We start from the raw sequence: 14,373 nt of genomic DNA on the forward strand, positions 1-14,373 counted from the left end.
TGGTGACGCGATGACACGGAGGAGTTGGGCTTAACACTTTATAAAGCTTCTCAGTCCGCGGCGAGCCACTCTTTTAAAGACCACTGTTGCTGAAACTTCTCGCTCCGCCTCTCACGTACTGGAAGCAGCCGAGAAAACCTCCACTCTACCGTCCATCATGAGCGAGGTAGGATTATTGTATGTGTTTTTAAAAACAAAGAATTCGTCGGGATTAACCCAATTACGCACGATGCGCGCGCTAATGCGCGGAGGGAAAAATCATTTATGAGAGATTTAACGACCAGACGAGCTGCTGTTGCCGACGGATTTGAGTTAACTGATGAGATTTCTGATCCGACATTTACTGTTGCAGCGCGGATATAAATCATGACAGAGTGTCAGATGCTGCTCAGCTGCTCGGTCAAAGTGTTGGGAACCCCAGGGGCGCACCAATGTGCCGCGGGCTTCTCCCCCTCCCCCTAAAGTGGCACTATAGTAGATTTATGATAGCTAACGGTATTTTTTCCCCCACTACAGCGTACCAGACATACTTCACGTTCAATCAAGGATTTTTATTCTTCGTGGTTTGACAGCAACAATGTGCCGATATTTGGGTTTAGAAGCTATTGTGAGAGAAGGGAAGCTTTTTTACTTTGTGAATTATTTAAAGTATCATATAGTGAAGGGATACATACAGTGGACCCTGTTTGTGGATGTTTATATTCTAGTATAAATAGAGAGAATCAGAGATCTAAGACCACAGGGGGAGGGGGGGTGGGGGGCAGCTTGGAATGGAAAACTGTTGTTAGGTTTTCCCACAGCTCGCTCCCCTCTGATGCCATGTACAGTCACATATGTTACAGTTCTGTGCGTTGAAAGTGGAGGGAGCAAGACATTAATAACGCACGTTTAAGAAAATGTCATCCACGCCATAGAGGGACTTTTTATATGAGCACCCAAAACAAATGACCATGTTTTATAAAGTGCATGAAGCTCTGGTCTTTACTCAACAGACGTTGGTTGAGACGAGTCTGCACCTACAAGTGACAGTTGGCAGGGTTTGAAATATTTGCGATGCACGATCAGCAGATTGTGGGACATCGTCAGGTAACGCGAGTGAATTCAAATTCACTTTACATCCAATCTCAATTATTAACAATAGTGTAAATGAAACTAATGCCAAACGGCCCTTTCAGCAAATGTGATCCATTTTTTAAAATAAAAACATAATCTGCTACATTTAGTCTTTCCACTGCTTGTGCATCTTGAAAAAAATGGAGATTGAACATGACTCAATTTGCCTATAAATTCTACTTTGATGCCCAAGCAGTTTCTAGTGTATTCTGCACGTTATAATAGTAGCATGCCGTTAAATGCAGTTGCAGTTGTTGGAGTATTCTTGTTTGTGCACGTATTTAGATATTAGCTTTTTAAGAGTAGGTGGACATTTGGGTTTGTGTTTCCCTGTGCATGTGATAAAGTAGGGAAAACTAAGGCGTACATGTACAGTATGCTCCAGCCGTCCAGCCTCCTCAGACCTTGCACTTCAAACTCAGGTACCCGGATAAAAAGATAGTATCTAAATGACTTCAGGTTAAAAAGGCAGCGCTGTTTGAGTTTTATCCTGCAGTCTGGTGGGTATGCGGTCTGTCATTCCCTCAAATGGATCGCTGGCAGACATCAGCGTACTTTCCCTGTGAGCTGTTTGTAACAAGTCATTCACCAGCCGCCTCAATAAAAGATGAAGTCAGGGTGCACACACAACGGCTTTTAAATAATTGAATCCCTTGACGGCAGAAAAACCACCTGAGCTGTTTTATTTGGTAATAATGTGCAAAGTAAAGATAAGCTGCCAACTCCTGTTGATTAAAAGAGGTGTAATTGTAAGGAGGACATGGCCCCGGTGCGGATGTGAGGAGGAGGAGGAGGCAGTGGAGAGGATGTACAATGATTTTTCTGCTTAGTTTATGTTATGTCAAGTAATGTGCAGAGTGAAGATGTTCTCAATCAAAGAATTCGGGAGCCAAACTTGAGTTGAAGCCCGTTACTGAAGCAGAGCAGCTCAGCGTGTTCTGGATGGATGAGTCTGGCAGTGGTCAGCACTGCAGCGTTCCCTCTCTCATCCACACCACACTCTCTGCCCTTACTCTCCCCTCCTCCACCTCGTCCCTCTTTTTATCTACACAAAGCTGCTCAAAACAAGTACAAGACTCTAAGGTAATACTGTCACGCCGTTTTACCCCTTCATCTGAGCTCTTTTTTTTAAATACCTTTTGCTGCTTCTTTATCTGTCACTAGGCAAATGAACCAAAGCTTTAAAATTCAGAAAGGAACAATCAAAGTCCCCAAAAGCTTTCGATCGCGGTCATTGTGTTCATGTCGAGGAGCAATGAACGAGTGCACAAGAGAGAATGAAAAACTATCAGGTGGTGAATCTGGTGAGTTTTTTTTGAAAACTCAGTCGAGTTTAAGCTACTGACACGATTACTAACCATCATGACAGTCTGTCCTCTTCACTTTTTTGACTTTCAGTCTTCACTTTTTCTCGGTAGTGTTGCGTTCACATACTTGACACAGGTGTAAGTAATGTCACAATGTCAACAGAATGGAAAGTGTTACCGGAAAAAAAACATGTTCCAAGATGGTTACCCCCGCTGTTAGCCTTTTGGTCGTTTGCGGCCCCTTGTTCTTTTCACCAAGTGGGCGTGGCTATGGTCATTGGTCTCGAGATATCAATTCTAGGCCAGAGGCCGATGGTTTTTCCTCTGATTCGGATGCTCAAAATGAGTCTAACTTTGATGACATGAATGCAGCATGAGGCTGATCAGTGAGCCAGCCACAAGGCACACCTGAATGTAATGCAGCAATGATTAATGATATTGATTACACTTGTTACACATGTCAAAATGTCAGCTGTTAAAAAGACCCATAGCATTCAAAAAAAAAAGTAAATCGAACCCAAAGTAAATCTTACCGAAACATCAACCTTTTGCAACGAGGCAACATTCTGTCATTTGTTCAAAACACTCCAGATGAATGTGAGGGTTTACATTTTCCAGTCTACAACTCATCGGATGTTTCACAGTTGTCTGTTGGTGTGAGTGGGGTTTCTACAGGTGAGGTAACGTTGCACTGTAAAAGCCACTGTCAAGAGTTACTGCACATTTCATGGGACATTTGCTTGACCTCCTTTGGGGTCACAGGTAATTCACATTTTGTTAAAGGACTCAAAAACTACACCCGGCTGTTTTTTTTACCTTCAGTCACTGACTCAACTAAGCTGCTTTTAAGCCCCAAAAAGCTCATACAACAGCAGCGGATTACTAGTTACTGCAGTTTCTTGGCAAGAATTAGTTTCCTGTCACGGTCACATCAGCTCCGGCATTGTTGCTGAGCAGGAGAAGAAGCAGTTCAAACTTTGAAGATGATGTCTGAATTAAGTCCAAGATATTCTGAGACATTATTGACCTTAGCTCGACACCTCCGATCTATATTCTGCTCTGTGCTAATTAACATTAAAGGAGCATTGTTACGTACTGCGGCCACTTAATGCACCGACACTGATTGTAGTGGGTGTCTTTTCAGCTAATATAAAGAAAGTTGTGAGTATGTGCATTGCATTTGAGAAACGATGGGAATTCTTTCCACACCATTAATCTTTATGACCTGCAACATTTTAGAACAAGCTTCCCCAGCTGGGAATGTATAGGAATGTTAATTAGCTTAATTAACACATTTGCATAAACCTAGCCTTGATGGTCTGCCAGATCATAACTACAAGTATCAGCTTCTTTGGATGCCACAAAGAAGGCCTTTGGTTATATCAGTAACTGCAGTGAGTATTCATACGCAATATTGGAGCTATTCTGAATTAGCCATGCCTTACTTTAAAATGCAACAGCCCATGGACAGGAAACATACATCTGACAAGAAAAGCTGTTAATCCACTTTAAAGCAGAGATTGAAATTTCTCCAAGCACTTAGACTGAAATAACCCCCACTAGTGATGTGATGATGTCATCCTCACATTAACAGTTAGCACAAATCAGGCAACTCTGAATAGTTTAAAAGAGCTTTGTCTACTTTGCAAAGTCTAACTTCACTCAGTTCAACACAATAGATCTCGCTTTGGGTTTATTGTTCGAGAGCAAATGATTATGTTCCCCCTCACACAAGACTTTCAGCAAATACCATCAGATGTTTTGAGGCAGTGACCATCTGTCCTCCAAGTGTCTCCTTTATGCTGGTCTGACATCGTCACACATCATCACCTTCCCAGTCCTCAGAACGGATTGTTTTATGCTACTCAACACTTCATCTGAACCGCTTTAGCCGCCATTTCATCCGTCATTCTCCTCCTCTTACGCTTGCCGTTTAGCAAGGACACCGTCGCTGCATCCTCTGCTTGGTGACGTCCAAGACGATAGTGAGTGCTTTAAAGAAAAACAAACAAGCCAGAGCGTTTTTCCCCCTATAGCAGAATAATAATGTGTGGAGCCAGACCTTCCTTTAGCGCTGACACAGCCCTAAAGGAAGGTCTGGCTATATGAGACTAGGCAGGAAATGCATGAGGCGTTGTAGTAAATCTACTATCTTAATGCCTTCAGGCATCCTCCACTGCAGATGAATGCATCATTTTTAATGGGCATGCATTTTCATTTGGGTGTCATTATGTGGGGTAGATGTGAGAGTTGACGATGGAAATTGTTTGCTCTCTTCTCTCTGTGCGCTCTTAACCGTTCAGTTTGTTCCCCATACCATTCAAAAGCTGACTTCAGCAGGTTTTTACCATACATAGCAGGAGATGCTCAATCCCTGAAATGTATGTTGTGTCCGAAGGTAGAAATCTGCATTCATGCTGCGAAAAGTCAAATGATGAGTCTGTCCAGCTCTCTGCAGCTTGTAAACCTACAACAGGAAGTGGTTAGTCCCTACGTTCAAATCAAATATTAAGCAGCTTTAGAGCATGTACTGCTGGATTAGGGGACTATTGTGGATTGTGTTGATCTGCTGTATCGCAGCCTCCAATGTTGTTGAGCCAGATTCTTGTTAGCTGTCCAGCAGGCAGATGGACCTCACTCGAAGGGATTGTTTCTCATCCTAATGGTACACAGGGTTCAATTGGTTTGGCGTTGTAAAGGATTACAACTTGCACAAATAAATACTCACCCAGTTGTGCTTTATTGCCGTGAGTCTGTCACTGTAATGGACCGTCTGCACGAGCAATAATGGCATTTTGATGGAATTATGCATCGACAGATGTTTGTCCTGTCAAAGTAGTTTTAATGTGATGGACAGTCATCTATTGGATGCCATGACATTTTATATAGACATTTTATATAGACATTCGATTTCGAATTCAATGTTTTTCGAAAGCCAAATATCACAAATTTGACATCCTCTTTCCTTGGACCCTCGCGTTGGATAAAGAATAAGCTTTAACAGCAACCTTAAACGGTTACATTAATTACATTTGTTCCTTTGTAAAACAATCACACCCGCAATAAAATACTTTAAGCTGTTTATTATCTTGTTGTTGATTCATATGAGGTTTCCCTTGTGAGTCTAATCAACAAACAATCCATCAACCAACGCAATCTTTATCAACAGCAAGATATAAATGGCAATTTACTCCACCGCAGCCTCATAAATCACTTGGATTGGTGCTGAACGCACAGTGAAACTATCACACACTGGGTGGTTAAGTGAATGGGATGAAAACATTTTTTTTAACGCATGTGTCGTTGCCGTCTTGATTATTATGCGGCCATAAATTCACAAGCTGTGTACAAAAGGATGACAGGTTCCTGATCCGAGGTGTCATGGATAGCCATTGGGTGTATCAATAAAAGACATTGAGATCTGTATTTAATATGTTGCTTTAGGATAGTGCTTTTGGAAGGTGTTTACAGAGCTCATGCCGTGGTTGATGGATGAGTTGATGTCAGATTAAACTACGTGTATGCAAGAAAAAAGAGAAGAAAATCCTCTTTAAGTTCCCGTCTAGGCTTTTCAGGGGCAAAAAATAATGGCAATTCATACTGAAATAAATAAAAAATGGTCGAACATTATATGTTATTGTTGAACATTAATACTTCACATCAGCATAAAAATTGTACCACAACAGTTTGGGATGTGAAAGAACAGTTTGACAACCATAAAACGTGTTATTATGTGATAATAGGCCTCATCGCCGTGTTAAACCCACCTTCTCATCGTTGCTCGGTGAGAATAGGCCTCATCATCGTCATGAAAATCATGCACTTCAGCAACAGTGATGCGTGCCAGCGTGTGTGTGTGTGTGTGTTACGAGCAGAATGGGTGGGGAAGGGCGGAATTAGCAGAGCGACGTTCCTGCTGCACGCTGCAAATTTACCTCCCTCAATATCATTGTCAAACTGATCTGGGGACTGCAGGGGGTCTGCATGCCAATCGTTAGCCTTTATAAAGTTGTTAAAATGTGTAACTTTACCCTCCCTATACACTCCATCAGGCTCTAAATTAGACTGTGTTGTTATTGTTAATTTGTTTTGGTTAAATTGGATTTTACAAATGGTATGGATGGTATTAGATTTTGAAAAAGTAGTGGTTCAGATATCATGGAGTGAGCTCGTACACTACCGTTCAAAAGTTTGGGATCACCCAGACAATTTCGTGTGTCTTCCAAAAAAAACTTTTTTTATTATCAAATGAATAAATATATATATAGTCACAACAATTGGTTAAATGATTAATAATATTTTTAGTATTTTAATTTTGTTCTAAAACTTCAAACTCAAAGGAAGGCCAGTTGTAGAGCTTATATCACCAATCACCAGCTTTTCTGCTGTGCTGTAACATAAATATCGGGTTTTTATTATCATATATTAGTCAAGATCTGAGCACACACAAAACACAATGAACAACACTGCTGGTGTGATAGTAAATGGGCCTCTTCTACACCTAGATATTATTTTAGAAACCAACCAGACGCTCACCCTAGAATCGTACTTTAACACATTAATGTTGTAGAGATAATGTAATTTAATTTAATCTTATTTTATTTATTGAAAAATTGTTTCTTTGAAAATTAAGTCAGTAGTATATATATATTTCCTTTGTTTATATATCTATCGTTTAGCTGCTTTCAGGGTGAATCACAATGTTAGGGAGTGTCTATTCTTAGATTCACGTGTGTTGAAGAAAGGAAATTAAATTCAAAACTGTTCCTCGGAGATTTGTTACCATAGCTGAGATGTAGAGCCTTATTTGTGATATTTTCTGGTAAGTCAAAAAGACAATTTGCTCCTTCAGCTTTTGGGATGCGCTGACAATCACAGCCATATACGGCGTAATACCTAAACCAAGGTCATGTAGAGATGTTATTGTGGCAGAAGCCCATATCTTACTCTCAAGAATAAACAGATTCAACCAGATGTTAGAGACCGGGAGACTGGCATCGACTGAATGATGAATAATTAGCTTTCTACTAACTCATGATACATCTTTACCTTGGAGCTGTTTCTTATGTCAAAGAACATATATTGTTAGTTGTACGGCCCCCTTGGAAATGGAGAGTTGCAGGTTAAATAATCTTCTATATTCTCAATTTTACACAGGCTCCAGTTGACTTTCTTCTTCAGCAGGGCTGTTGTCTGAAATCAGCAAACTGCCTTTGACATCACAGAACATTGTGAACATTCCTCCTGGCAGATTTGGGTGCTTTATGTCCTGTGTCTTTATGCAGTCAGTGACTATTATGGGCTGCAGAGCACAAAGTAGAAGTAGCTGAAATAGGGAGAAGCTAGAGCTCTCGATTTGTACAATTGTGTCTCCAATTTGAACAGGCCCTGTGCAAACTTTCAGCATTTGTAGCACCAATCAATGCTTTTAATTATGGTCTTTAAACATTGATGGTATTTAGATATAAAAACTCATATCAGCCAATTGAAATTACGACATCATTCATTTTAACACGAGTATGTTCCTCTCAGTGGGCAGGGGGGGGTCTTTATCTCATTTTATGGCCACTCGCAGAAAAGATCGGAACAGTTGCTGGACTGGTGAGGATAAAAAGATGGAGTGTTATTGATGGTTTTCTGTGCCCTTCCCATTATGGGACTAAATGGAGCCTAGCATCTGTGCGCCTTTTCTAAAAGGAGCTAATGTGGAAAAGAGCACATGCTGCTTAAAGTTAGTGTCTCTGTGGATGTTCAACTAAGGGGCAAAAATGAGACAAACTGGCATTGTGAGATTTGTCGCAATTGGCACCGAGGTGAAACATGGATTTAGGGAGCGGATATTAATCATGACCTGGCAGCGAACATATATGTCGTCGCATCTTGATAACTTTGGGATTGACCTTCCCCTCTGAGTGCCCATTAGATCCATACATGCTATTGTTTATGTCTCCTCTGGGTCCACTTCAGATAAACACTTAGACACAAACCAAAAAACTCCAAATCAGTTCATTGCGAGTTTAACTTTACCTGCGTATTTGGACAGATGTTGAGCTAATATTGAACACGTTGTTTCATTTACGGCTCAAAGTATCAGCAAAACTCTTCTTTCCCAGATGCTGCAGCACCCTAATGTCCCACGGGTCTTCTCAATCAACGCATTTCCCCAAAGCGACTGTCACAAACCTCGCTCGTCTGAGCGGGCACACGCTGAAAGCCAACACATGCCCTCTGCAGATGTCACTTGAAATTCACAGCAGCTTTTGAGGAATGGTTTCATAAGGCGGTGCCTCAGAACCACATTCAAACACGAGAGGAGGCGTTATCAGGAAAATTGTGTTCGATGGTTTGATAAGAAAAAGGAAAAGGTGGAGGGAAGTTGGAGCAGTCGGTCTGATGGTGTTCCTGCAGCTTACAGTGAAACCCTGACGGTCTGTTCATGATCCTGAGCTGGTATGTGTATCACAAAACTCACAGTTCATATTGCATCACGGTTTTGAACAATTGAACCACATCGGCTGATGCAGACATATTAATTATTACCACAGCCCCTAAAGTCAGTGCAAACTGGCAACAATTATATAGGTTATCCTCTTACTTTGTTAAAATCATATATATATCTATATTTTATTGAAAAACAAAATGTTGGCATTTGTAGTTTTAATGGTATTCTATATAAGCTGCTTAGAGCTAGTGTTAGGAAGTCAAACTCATCGTCCAGTCTCTCTTATATTGATATGCTGCTGTGAAAAAATTATCTTTCTAACAACTATATTTAGTCAAGTTTCTCATCCAAAACTCAACTATACAAGATTGCAATTAAACACATCATGATAATTAACAATTTACCTTCGCCCAATACTTACCTTGACTGAATTGAACATGAATGCATTAATGCATGAGAACATGAGTGCATCATCATGTAATTGAGCTATTCGCTCTGGTGCTGCTGATATCAGCAAAGATGTGTTGTTCGCCATGTAGCATTATCAGGGATGAGCGACGAGAAGCATTAATGCCAATCTCCCGATCGCATATTTATACAATGGTCTGCAGTGAAACTTTATTTCACACTGTAATGGTAAATTGAGAAGTTAAAACAGGGTTCACATGAGTACCGAATCGTGGGCGGGATCCGTACGGATCATGGATCAACGCGGTTTGTTAAACATCTATGAGCTGGTGTTTTAGAGACCAGTGACTCATTTGTCTTTGTACTACGCTTGAAGAACAGAAAGAGGCTGTTTGGCCTTATGTTCTTTCTGCTTCAGTTATTTGTGGCTTTTTAAAATTCCTAATGGCCATTGAGTGTGTCATGGAACTCTTGGACTATGCAAACTGCCAAGTCTTAAAATAACCCGAGAAAAGAACTAATGAACCGTATTATTATTACCCTTCATTTTCCTCCACCACTCTACTTTCAGTGAAATTACTGAGCTATTCACTGCTGATTTCTCACTTTATTATCATATCAGAAACGCTTGGTTCTTCTCTTCCCTGGAAATGAGATCCTTCGACTTGACGGTCTCCGGTGGGACAGCACACGCGGGGCCGGATTCATCATTCCTCATAATTAGGGTCTAAATTTGAACACCGTGGTCTTTTTCAGTTCATTTGCAAAGCTACTCTCCTGCTGCTTGGCCCACAAAATGCACATTGGAAGGTTATCTGGGTCGCCTGGTTACGTATAGCGAAGGCTCTCGCTATCACGTGGACCCCCCTCTCAGATGATGGTTTGCTCGGCACTGGATCTGAGCAACGGAGTCGGCCGCCAACAAGCTGGCCTGCCTCTAAACAAACGAGTCTCTCTGGGTTTAGCTTTCAAGTTAAATAACGGTCAGTGTCAATCATCACATTATGCCAGTCATGCTTATGAATCAGCTATAACAGATTAACAAAGTAAGAAGCTTTCAGGATACATGATATTGATTTTCTCATTCTCATCTGCTACGAATAGCGAGAGGCTTTAATATCCCACGCAGCCATTAAGCCATGAAGCTACAGGAAACTGCCACCGGACAGCAACTCCACCTTTTTTGCATTGAAATCTAATTATTCATGAGGAAGAAGAAGAAACATTTTTGCAGCAGCGATGAAAGTGATGGTTTCGGGCTACAATCAGATCCAGGATGCCGCGATGTGAGTCTTACTGGGCTCAAGCAATGCCTCTGGACACTGCCAAACTAGATGTTCTTCCCCTTGTTCCAGTGTTTTTGAGATAAGATTAATATAAACGAAGGGCTGCTTACTGGCAACCTCTCTGCAAAATGTCTAACTGTTTCTTTAAATCAACTAAAAGCTTGAAGTCTGTTGAGTACGACTCATTTTTGTACACTTTTTGACCTTTCGCTAAGTCCCGCCCCTCAAACCCATATGGACCAATCATAGTGTAGCATCTGCCAGCTCGGACCAGGGTCCAACAATGATCTGTGTTCCATACTTTTGTGTCTTTCCTGCATGACGTGGTTAATCATTATATAATAGAGGGACGTGTAACCCGGAGAAGTTGAAGGGAGATGTACTTTTCTAGAATGTTACGTTTTACACATTAGCAATAATGATATTACCACCTATATAGTATATTATACTATATGGATTCACATGCTGCTTTTGCTTTTAAATGATTGGAACAATGAACAAAGACCTACACAGCTTTCCAGGAACGGTGTTCATTTGAATGACATTGTCTTGGTATCGATCTCTCGGTGATGTGCTGGTTCATGTTTACACTGGGATCTGTAGGCTTCAGCTTCTTTATCTTTTAACCTGTTTTCACTACCGAATCAGTTGGACATCCTGGATGTATCATTCCAACGCATACTCTCGACCGTTATTTCATTTCTCTCTCAACTCGTTGGCTTGATGGTTTCTTATTGTGATTTAATTGACAAACAGATTCTCGCTCTCACCACATGATTAAGCGTTAGAAGCGCTGCCACCCACAGCACAGCTTGTGTAAATCAGCTGGCTGATTGAACCAGAACCGGCTGATCACTGGGAACTCCCTCATCTAGTTACCGGCTTGCTGGCTAGTTTTTTTTGCTCCTTTCATCACTGCAACGCATTCTGTGGCAGCTCGCTTTAGCAATCCCAAAATGAGGAAACCAATCCCCAGAGATTGGCGACACCCACACTAATGAAAGAAACGCCAACAAACGTAATCTCGCCAATTTCAAGGCTCATTAAATTGTGTAACAGACGAGAGTTTGAAGAAATAATTTAAAGAGGAGCTGTAATGTGTTTCTTCCCCCTTCCCTCCTCGTTCTCTTCCCCTCAGTGCTTCTCTCAGTGGAAGAAAGCTGTTCATCAAAGTATTTTTAGTAGGGCTGTCAATCGATTAAAAAAATTTAACTAATTAATCGCACATTTTGAAATTCATTCATCGCGATTAAAAGTTTTTTTTCTTCTAAAGACTAAATCTTCTAAATGAACGAGTAATCCCTTCAGACAGCGTGTATTTTAGACACTTGTTTAATTGTATTCTTTTTTAAAGACAAAACTTCACACAGAGCTGTGTTTTCAAAGAGGCTCCTACCTATAAAGTGCCAGCGAGGTATTTAATATCGTGGATGATAAATTGTTTCTTCAGTGAAACATTCAGATTAGTAAACAAAGGTGTATTTGAGACCCCATTGGTCCTGGCATCTTTAACATTGAACAGCAGAACCAGTGGCCTTGTTAACTGACAATGTCACGTTAACCCTCTGGAGGCTGGGCTCATTTTCTCGATTTTACAAAACAATGTAAATTCACCTTTTAAAGGCGTTTGCATGTGACACATCCCAGTGTTTCCCCCACCATTCTATCAGGGTGAGGCCCCGCCCCCCTGTAATGTTCTCGATAGCGCCAGATTACAGCAGAAGTAATGTCAGGTTATTTTCTTAAAGACGTCTTTGTTCTTTTATTAAACTAAACGTCTGTTGTTGATCGTCTCTACAGCAGCATGTCATTCTGTCTCCACGTGTCGTTCACTCTTCTCGGCTCTCCGTCTCGCGCGCCGCAGAGCTCCATGCCGGCGTGTCTGCGCGCGCATCGGGCGGAGCAACAAAAAAAAGTCACCTGCACCTTCCGCCCCGCGTCACCGACACGTCGCCCTCTGCTTCTCTGTGAATATGGAGGAGCAGACGGGAGGAAGGAGGCGGACTGCCGCGGCTTGACACTCACAGGAGTGCAACAACTTCAACGACACCGGAAGTAAACAAAGTTGCGTTAATTGCGGTAAAATATTTTAGTGCGTTAATCGCGGCCAAATTAATCTCATAGATTAACGCGTTAACGCTGACACCCCTACTTTTTTGATATAAAAGAAACAAATGTTTTTTGATTTCATTCCGGGGGCTTGTTGTAGTTTTGTGATTTCAGACTTTTCTGGGACATGAAGGCATTAGTATACCGGTACTTCTTGGCTTGGTGTCGACCGCATTATGTGAGCCGAGAGTTTTACTGCTGCATTGCAAAAATCCCCCCAAATAAAATGTTACATTTAAAAAAAGAGGAAAGGAGTTTAGTGTGAGTGGTTTGATCACAGCTTTCCTGGGGACAACTTCTTGGTTGCATGACAGCTGGCCTGCTTTTTTTGAAACTCATCATTTTACCAAAAGCCCTCCTCACCCTGAGCCTCAAAGGAAATCAAAGGAAGCGGATCAACTGGAAGCGTGTCTCGCACAGTGACAGGCGTGTGGAGGTGGCTTGATAACGGTTGAGGAAAACAGAAACAGCTGCAACTGCTTTGCAACAATACAGGTATTATGAAAGCAGAAGTGTTTGTATGATCCTCAACGTCAAGGCCTGACAACTGTTCACCTCAGGAGGGGTCATGGCTGCCACAGAGGAAATTGGAAGTGTGCAGCTGAGTTTCTCTGCCTCGTGGTTCGCCGGGCAAAGACCGTGCCAAGGTGCAGCGTCGCCAGTCACAGTCAAACAGCTGATGTTTATGACAGGCAAATCAGCTGCTCTTCCTCTCGCCCAGCTGATTCGCTCCACGTGTCCCCAAGGCTCCGCTGAGGAGAGAAAATATCTCTGCACTTGACTTGGAGAAAGTAAAAGACACCACATCAGTTTCATGCCGGCGTCATATGGGGGTTAACAGGGGCCATGTGCAGAAACACTGCATTATTTCTGTACAAGTTCCACAGTAGGTGCATCCCCTCAATAGACTGTGGAAAAGACAAGAGCATTTATTAATGATTTATCGAGAAAAAAATCAAACTTAACTTTGTGAATGGTGTCATCGTTAGCATTAGCATTAGCGTGGCAACACATCAGGGCCAGAGGCTGCAGCGATGGAATTTGGCATACAAAGGAGATGCATTTCCAAACTGGGAGTTTAGATGCAATTTAACCTTCATTCGTGCTTCTATTGGCCTTTCAATTGTCTTTCTTTATGTTGGAATTACTGTGGTCAAACTACTGTCTGTTTTGTCGGACAAAAAACATCCAAAGGAAATTCAGGAATTATATTTCATGGTAATTACTGACCTGTACTACAAAGGCAAGACGAGTCTCTCTCTTCATTTGTACCCAGACATGTACTGGCTACCCAACAAACGAAAGAAAATCTAAAAAATTCGCAGCAGTGAGTTGTTGACCCAGAACTGATTTGGCAGTGTTAGTGTTAGTATGCCCTGTAGCCTTTATGACAGTATGGTTTATGTAACTGCCAATGGAGCTCACACAGATGAGTGGTCTGTACACACGGAAATACTCGTAGTGAAGAGCACACACAGACACAAACACATCCCCACAGCCGGCACGGTGAGGATGAGCAGGCTGATTTCTGAAGAGCTGGAGGTTAAAGGAGCAAAAGAGAAACAATGACCGTGTTTACATGCATTCGAATAACTGGCTGAGTCGGACTGAAATCGAATTATCCGTTTCATGTAAACACCTTTGTTCGACTATGTGCGGTCCGACTACGATCCGATTAACACCCCTGGATAACTCGATCCGATCCAGT

The 14,373-nt window shown here is 41.7% G+C and overlaps 1 protein-coding gene across 1 annotated transcript in view; it reads left to right on the forward strand.

Moving 5' to 3' along the window:
- The first annotated feature begins 96 nt into the window (after positions 1 to 96).
- pcp4b (Purkinje cell protein 4b) overlaps positions 97 to 14,373 on the forward strand; it is a 35,794-nt gene continuing 21,517 nt past the window's right edge. Inside the window, exon 1 of the mRNA XM_056441174.1 lies at positions 97 to 166. Within this exon, the coding sequence (XP_056297149.1) occupies positions 158 to 166 (9 nt within the window). The 5' untranslated portion in view covers positions 97 to 157. The remainder of the gene's footprint in view (positions 167 to 14,373) is intronic.

The sequence above is a fragment of the Pseudoliparis swirei genome, chromosome 20 (genome assembly GCF_029220125.1).
Source record: "Pseudoliparis swirei isolate HS2019 ecotype Mariana Trench chromosome 20, NWPU_hadal_v1, whole genome shotgun sequence".
Classification (NCBI taxonomy): Eukaryota; Metazoa; Chordata; class Actinopteri; order Perciformes; family Liparidae; genus Pseudoliparis; species Pseudoliparis swirei.